At 39.5% G+C, this 7,500-nt stretch overlaps 1 protein-coding gene across 7 annotated transcripts in view; it reads left to right on the top strand.

Annotated features, from left to right (window-relative positions):
* Positions 1–7,500, top strand: part of CCDC39 (coiled-coil domain 39 molecular ruler complex subunit) — a 101,930-nt gene that overhangs the window by 17,962 nt on the left and 76,468 nt on the right. For all 7 annotated transcript variants that reach the window (XM_085869148.1, XM_085869149.1, XM_085869146.1 and 4 more), the window contains 2 exons: positions 3,126–3,284; positions 4,657–4,749. In XM_085869148.1, coding sequence (XP_085725274.1) covers positions 3,126–3,284; positions 4,657–4,749 — 252 coding nt within the window. The remainder of the gene's footprint in view (positions 1–3,125; positions 3,285–4,656; positions 4,750–7,500) is intronic.

Here is a 7,500-nt window from a genome sequence, read left to right as displayed (position 1 = left end):
CCTGCCCAACGGGCGATCTTGTTCCAAGCATGCAACATGTTCTTCTGACACATACCTTTATTGGAGCGGTGTATAGGCAACTGACAGCTCTGTATATGGGGTAAAAAACCTGGGTTACATGCATGAAGTAAAAACACACCGACTGCTTATAAATCAAAACACCTCACTGCACTGGAAACGGTGGGGACAGGAATGCTGCACTGGAAATGGTGGAGATTGTAATACCCTCCCCCACCTGGAAGCGGTTCTACACGATACACATTTACATCGAGAATTTGTGTTCCTCTTCTCACACCCCCCCCCCCCCCCAAGACCACTGATAAAGATAAATACTCCTATACATTATTTGGGGTCATGCTGATCTGATGTAGCAAGTCTGGATGTAATTGGCTCAGAAGTTTCGGAGAAGTTGCGCGACAAATGCAAACATCGGTCCGTGAATTATAGTCAGGAAAGTCTAAAGACGACGATGGTTCACGAGCGGTATTTGACGATGTAGATGGTTTCAGAAGTCAAGGATGAGACAATGTGATAATGTTTGACCAAGTTATAAAAATGATCAACATGATGTGGTACGAGTGACAGGTTATTAGCTGCAAAATGTTGAAAACCCAGTTTCATTCAACAACTTTAAAAATTTGACCTTTGCATAACCTTTAAAGGTCACAAAACAATGTTGTGGACATTAAAATAAGGAAACAGGATACATGCTATAGCTTATTGGAGTTAGTTCGTCGAAGAAGGTCAAAAACCCGGTTCGATTCCCACAACCTTGAAAATTTGACCTTTGTGAACTTTAAAGGTCAAGGGTCAAGGATTATGACCTTTGGTGCAAAACTTCCTATGGAACATTCCAGGAACAATATAATGTCATATAGGCTATATGGTATTTCGCATGATTCGGATTATCCATACTTTGATGAAATCAGCGTAAAAACAAACTTGAAGGGGGCGCCACGGGCAAGGTGTTCGAGATTGAGCAAAATGGTTTCAAGACTTTAGGTGGGGAATGACCTCAAGATTATGCGTCAAATATATTGTCATCCTAGCTCTCAAAGTTTGGGTGGTCGTATGATTTTTATGTCAAAATTCAAAATTTTCTAAGTTCGTGACCTTGTGACCTTGTGACCTTGACCTTGGGAGGAAAATGAATAATCGAGCTCCGTGGGGCTATGCAGGTGCCATTGGGCTAACCAAATACCGAAACCTCTGCCAGATTCGACAAACCCCTCATAGAAGATGGATTTTTATGTCAAAATTCGCACTTTTCTAAGTTCTTGACCTTGTGACCTTGACCTTGGGACGAAAATGAAAAATCGGGCTCCGTGGGGCTATGCAGGTGCCATTGGGCTAACCAAATACTGAAACTCCTGCCAGATTCGACAAACCCCCTAGGAGAAGATGCAAATTGAAATCGGCTACCCCCTAAAAACACGTTTTTTTGGGGCATGGCTCCGCCCATATTGGGTGCACCACCCCCATTCTCAGGAAAACACAACAAGATCATGATATAAACCTCCCACCAAAATTTGGTCAGGATTGAATCAAAACCCACGGAGCTATGCACAGACAGACAGACAGACAGACAGGCACACACACAACAATAACGAATATCGTGGTCACTTATTTTTTTCGTGAAAATATTTTTTCGTGAACCAATTATTTTTTTCGTGAAAATATTTTTTCGTGAACCAATAAGGATGTACTTTTTAAACCTATCAACCCTTCAGACTGCTGAGACCCCTTAGACCTTTGAAGACCCTTTAAAACACCCAAGATGCTGAAGACCCTGAAGACAGACCCTTTAAGACCCCCAAGACCCTTAAGACCCATTTTACCTTTTCGACACTTTCGACACCTTTAGATCCATTGCGAGCATAGCAGATGGAACACCCAGTTGAACATCCATCCAATGAACTGTATAACATTGATGAATCACCCTGCTTGTAAAACACCAGGATGACAGTTTATAGCTGGGTCAGAGATTCAAACACAGGCTAGACAGCTCAAAGGTGAGTGTGCATGCCTCCTGGCATTGCTGATATCCCAGAAGATATCGTTAAAAACAGTTTTTTAATGCTTTGCAGACAAGTGAATTACAAAATATGCCACTCTTCGAAGAGGATGTTAAGCCAAATGTCTTGTCTCCTCGCACTCATTTGTGGATGATAATGGTATCATGACACCTTTTGAAGAGAATTGGTCGACATTCTGTGCCGATACCCCGGCCAAATACAAACTCACACACTCTCATGTGCAGCCTTGAGGCTGCTGGTTGCATCATTGGTTTGGGACATAGCTGTGCTGCTGATGCAGTGCTCCTATTACCAGTACACTGGTGCTCATTTCACCAACCTCAGAAGGATGACAGGCTGAGTCAACCCAACCTGGTGTTAATTCAGCAGCTGACAGGGCTCAAACTCAGGACCCTAGGCTCCCAAGCCAGCCACCTGAACCATGAAGCCAACACCAGGCTTACCTTGGTCAAATTAAAAAACTGAACTCAATGGTGCCCAAAACAGGTAAATAGGCATGACTAAAAAGTGTTACAGACACCACCCACCTCCAGACTATGAATCGAGCAACGGAAGTTGCTGTTTTTCTTTCACAGATGGACATGTAAGCTTTTGGGAAGAGGAATGTGGGATGCGTGTGTGCTTTTTCTCTTTCCCATATACATACAAAGTCAAAATCACATTTCATTTTGAACATGATCATATTATTATTTTAATCGTCTGCTTTTCCAGATGAACAGCATTGTTTTTTACTCGAGTTTAGTAAAATAAATAACTATGGTGGAATTGGTAAAATGAGGTAAATGGTGAGCAAGAATTCCAGGTATTTTATGTAATTGAGAAGCTGCGTCACAAGGCACTCCTTCCATGATCGGGTCACCAACTGAATCGAGAATCTCCTAAACATACACGTTTTCATAGTTTCATTAAAAACATTTTTTTACAAGTTTTCGTCAAATTTTCCTCATCTCTTCACATTGTAAAATCGCTCATGAATATTGCAAACCTTTCAGCTGACATTGAGAAGTTTTGAATGTTTAGGACGCAAATTATTTAATACTGGGCATTTAACCTGTTTGACTTCACAGATGTATGTCTGTGCATTGGCAGATCCAAGCAGAACGAGCTCGCACACGCTTGGACGTTCTTTCTCGTGAGATGCGGCTGGGTCAAGCTGAGTTGGAGGCTTTGGTCACGCAAGTAGCCCAGCAGGATGAAGATGCTTTGGCACTACAGCGGTATACCCAGCAGGATGACGGGCGTATCAAGGTGGCCACCACCATAATAATTTATTTCCCCCTTCCCGGGAGACAATAATCGAGTACCATAATTGAAAGTTAAGTTAAGGAAGTTAAGATAACTGGGTAAAGTGAAACAAAAACTGTGAGTGAGCCATTATTTTTGTGTTGAAAAGTGAAGGTTTTTAATGACAAGTTTTTGTGCGTTGGGTTTGATTTATAATGTGTGCCATGCAAACACTCCTTTGGTCGAACATCCACAAGTGGAGGCAGACATTTTGTCTCAAGTTGCCCTGCTTTTTCAAATAACCCCAAATTACAGAACAAAAAGAGTGTCAAACTCATTCTTTAAATAGTTTGTTCTATTTCATTGTATCTCAAAATAACTTGCGCTTCAGCAAAGTCTGTGTTCCCATTTCACTCCATGGTTCACCATGTTGGAAAGCCAGGTTCATATTACATCTACTATGGGATATGATGTTTCTCTCATGGTTTTCTTACTTCAAGAATACTTTTCTTATTAAAATAAATAAATAATTGGCCGTGCTGTTAATTCACATTTGTGTTTGCACAGAAATGAGCTGTCATCATACAAATTCCACCCAAGAGGATGTAATTGTCCCTTTACATTTTTATATTTCATACTGAAACTGCAAAGTGAAATATATCGATATAGCCTGCTGCAGATCACATCTTGTTTTACTTCGAAGGATAATCAAGTGCAAATTTACCTGGACTTCTGTCCTCATATGCAATCATAATAGTAAACAACATCCTTCTTTCATTTATTTTGGGGAAAAGCTCTTGATCTTTGTGCTGCTTGATTATGATGATTGTGATCATGTATCGTTTTTAAATCAAATTTTATGGGAGAGCAAAAAAGTACAATGAAGACAATGGTTGTTCAACTTTCCTTCAGACCAGAGAGGTACTTTTAGTTCAGATTGAACGACGCATTACTTAGGACTTTTCATATTGTTCGCAAACCTTATGTAAGTAGCCTGCTGTGCATTCAGGATAAAGTTGAATCTTTTCATCAAGGAGCTTCGAGCAGATGGAATTAGCGCCTGTAGAAGTATCTTCCTCCAAGGATGACAGCTCTGATACTGTACAGTGCTTGCCTGTAAGGTATAATGATTATAGAGCAATGTTTTTTGCATTTTCATTCAAACCAAAAATCGATTACGATGTTGTGATGGACACACAATGTACACGGGCTCGTTTCAATTTAAGGGTAAATGCTTCACAATATGCATTGGCTTTCTCGGTTGTCGTTCAGTACTCTATTGCTGAAACATTTCTGGCCACATCTTTGACATCTGGTACAACTGAGCATGAAATCAAGTGTTAATTATGAATTGTAGTCTTTGTTTGTTTGTTTGAGTCGTACCTTTCCCAATTAGGAACTGATGCTTAAAATCGAGAAACTGACCAAGGAAGTCAAACATAAGCGACGACAACTGGACAATGAGTTTACGGAGACAACAATGGCACAGGTAAGCAAACCTTCATATCATTTTCAGGATGTAAATGGCAAATGCTATGAGAATGACAAATCTTCGTTGTACTGGAATCGTATCCCTTTGTTGTATGAAAATGAGCTGCAGCAAAGTACAATCATGAGTTGATAGTTTACATTGTGATTCTTTGTAATTCAATCTGTCAGAAGTGCCAAACTAATATAAAGCCTATAAACATCCAGAAAAACATACGGTACTCTACCCAGCAGTTGCAGTGAAACAAGGATGTGTGACATATTTCTATATACTGATAATCCAGTGACAGCATTCAAGCTTCTGGTCACTATCAGTGCCATTGCACATGAAACTAATGTTTTAAACTAGATTTTGGTTGAAAAAGTGCTTATCTGATTGTTTCCACTCACTCATCCTGTGAAAGTGTTTGCCCATGAATGTTTTTTTCTGAATTTTAATTGTATGTGTGAAGGCGTTCCCACTACAAGCTTGATTTTTTGGGATTCAGCCTCCTTCAGCTATTTCAATGTCTTCTTTATACCTGTTGCTTTTCTTGAAATAAATAAATATTGTTTTCATTGCTTGATTGATTTTGAAAAGTGTTGAATCGGAATTTGATGTCAGAATTATAAAAGATTTAATACTGTTCATATAATACACAATAGATGGGAATTTTTTTTTGCAATTAATTGGGCAAATAAAATGAACACAGAATTAGTTGTCATGTATCTATGCCAAAGCTTTGATGTCACATTGCGCTGCAGATATCTGTTTTGAATATATAGTCGAGGCTCATGGAAGAGCTAATAAGTAGTAGTACACTGAACGGATCAAGACACAACAGGACAAAAGATACAGCAGAGAGATGGGGGAAACACCAACAACAGAGCTGAAGGCCAAAATAGAGGGAGGCAAACAAACAATCGGTGTGGGGAGGAATGGGGGGCAGGAGAGGATGCATGGGATGGACAAGATGGATACAGAAGGAAACTCTCAAGAGGGAAAAACTGGAAATTTGGAATGGGGTTACCGAGGGTAGAAAATATCATGGTTTTGGATTGGTGATGATCTGAGATGGTGGTGAACAGCTGTCTTGAATATCTGGAAGGAAGACTGAGATTGAAGATGTGGAAGTTCATTCCACAGGTGGGGAAAAAGAGGAACGAATGACATTTTTTTCATCATGTTAATTTTGTCTTAATTCTGTCACGACCTTCTCGTATTTTCACCTCCATCTGGTGAGATTTTTGTGAACCTGCTTAATCACCAGTTTATCACAAGGGTAATCAGTATGAAACAAAACTACAGAACTGGACTTTACCTCCATAGCAATTAGCCACCTCAAACTCTGTCCCTTTGCTCCTCAACAGCCTCTTCTGAAAATGAGCTGGAATGTCCAAACTTGCAACGATTTTAGTTGGGTAAAATGTACGACCATGTTTTGCCCAAACAATATTACCAAGTTTGAGAGAGTTATTGCGTTCAGAGATAATGTTGCCGGAAGCTGAATCATCTGATAGTCCATCACCCTCTGGATCTTGCATCAACTGATGCTGTGATTCTATTTTCTCGAGTGACTGCACTGTTTTGTTGGCTACTTTTCGTGACAGCTGTGAGACAACTTGGCATTGCAATCTCAGTTATTAATTCTGAAGAGACAAAATAAATGTGGAAATGAAAATGTGAGATCTTCAGTAAGTTCCCAGGATGAGCCACAATTAAGTACAAATGGCGACAAGTAAGTTACTAAGCTCTCAGAATGAGCTACACAATAAGAGAAATAATGGCAACTTCTTTTTTCTTTTCGATATACAAGTAAATCGAAGTATAAACGAAAAATCATCCAAAAATGCAAAGCCCGTTGGCGTTTGCTTTGTCCTCGAACTAAACTTGATGAAAACAACAGTTCAAAAAAAAAAAAAAGGGTTAAATTTATTCTCATAATAAAGGTTGGTTTAAAATTTGATGACAAAAGCTCAAATGGTAAAAATGTTACAACGCACGCACGCACGTGCGCGCGCGCACATACACACACACACACACACACACACACACACACACACACACACACACACACACACACACACACACACACACACACACACACACACACACACACACACACACACACACACACACACACGACAAAACCCCATCTCCCACTGCGTGGGCGGAGAGGCTAATCATAAAAAAATTTCTTCACTGTTTATAAATATTTATGTGTTGAAAAAGAAATATAAAAACCTTGGCATATCTTGGACTTTTGTGAGTATCTGCTTAATATTATAAAAATAATGTATAATATAATGTGAGTTCTCTTTCAAGGAACTTCATAGCAGGAGGACGCCATTAGGCCCATCAAGCCTGCACAATGGTTTCCAACCTATCTAGTCTTTTTAAATTCTGAGTGTCAAGTGAGGAGGTAGCACATATCATTTTAATGTCCCGAACTCACTCAGGATCCGAACCACCGACCTCGGAGACTCAGGGTGGATACTCTAACCATTACATCACCGAGTCTGTTTCCGAGTGATTTTTGAATGTCTCTCGTTTGTCATAACTAAATTATAATATTGTATGTCTGGAATATGTATTACTACAGTATTAACTGTAGTAATAAAATTTTTCTCACTAAAATCGCAAATTAATACTCACACCTGCTCTCTTAAAAGTAGCAAATGAAGCTTGTAAGCATAGTTTGTCTTTTACAGATACTTGCAATGGATTTAAAGCATAATATTGTTTATTTTGAGAGTTATAGCCATAAAAATA

The sequence above is a fragment of the Eptatretus burgeri genome, chromosome 2, assembly GCF_056783735.1.
Source record: "Eptatretus burgeri isolate ZD-2024b chromosome 2, Ebu_testis_v1, whole genome shotgun sequence".
Lineage (NCBI taxonomy): Eukaryota > Metazoa > Chordata > Myxini > Myxiniformes > Myxinidae > Eptatretus > Eptatretus burgeri.
This window is presented reverse-complemented; position numbering and strand designations above follow the sequence as displayed.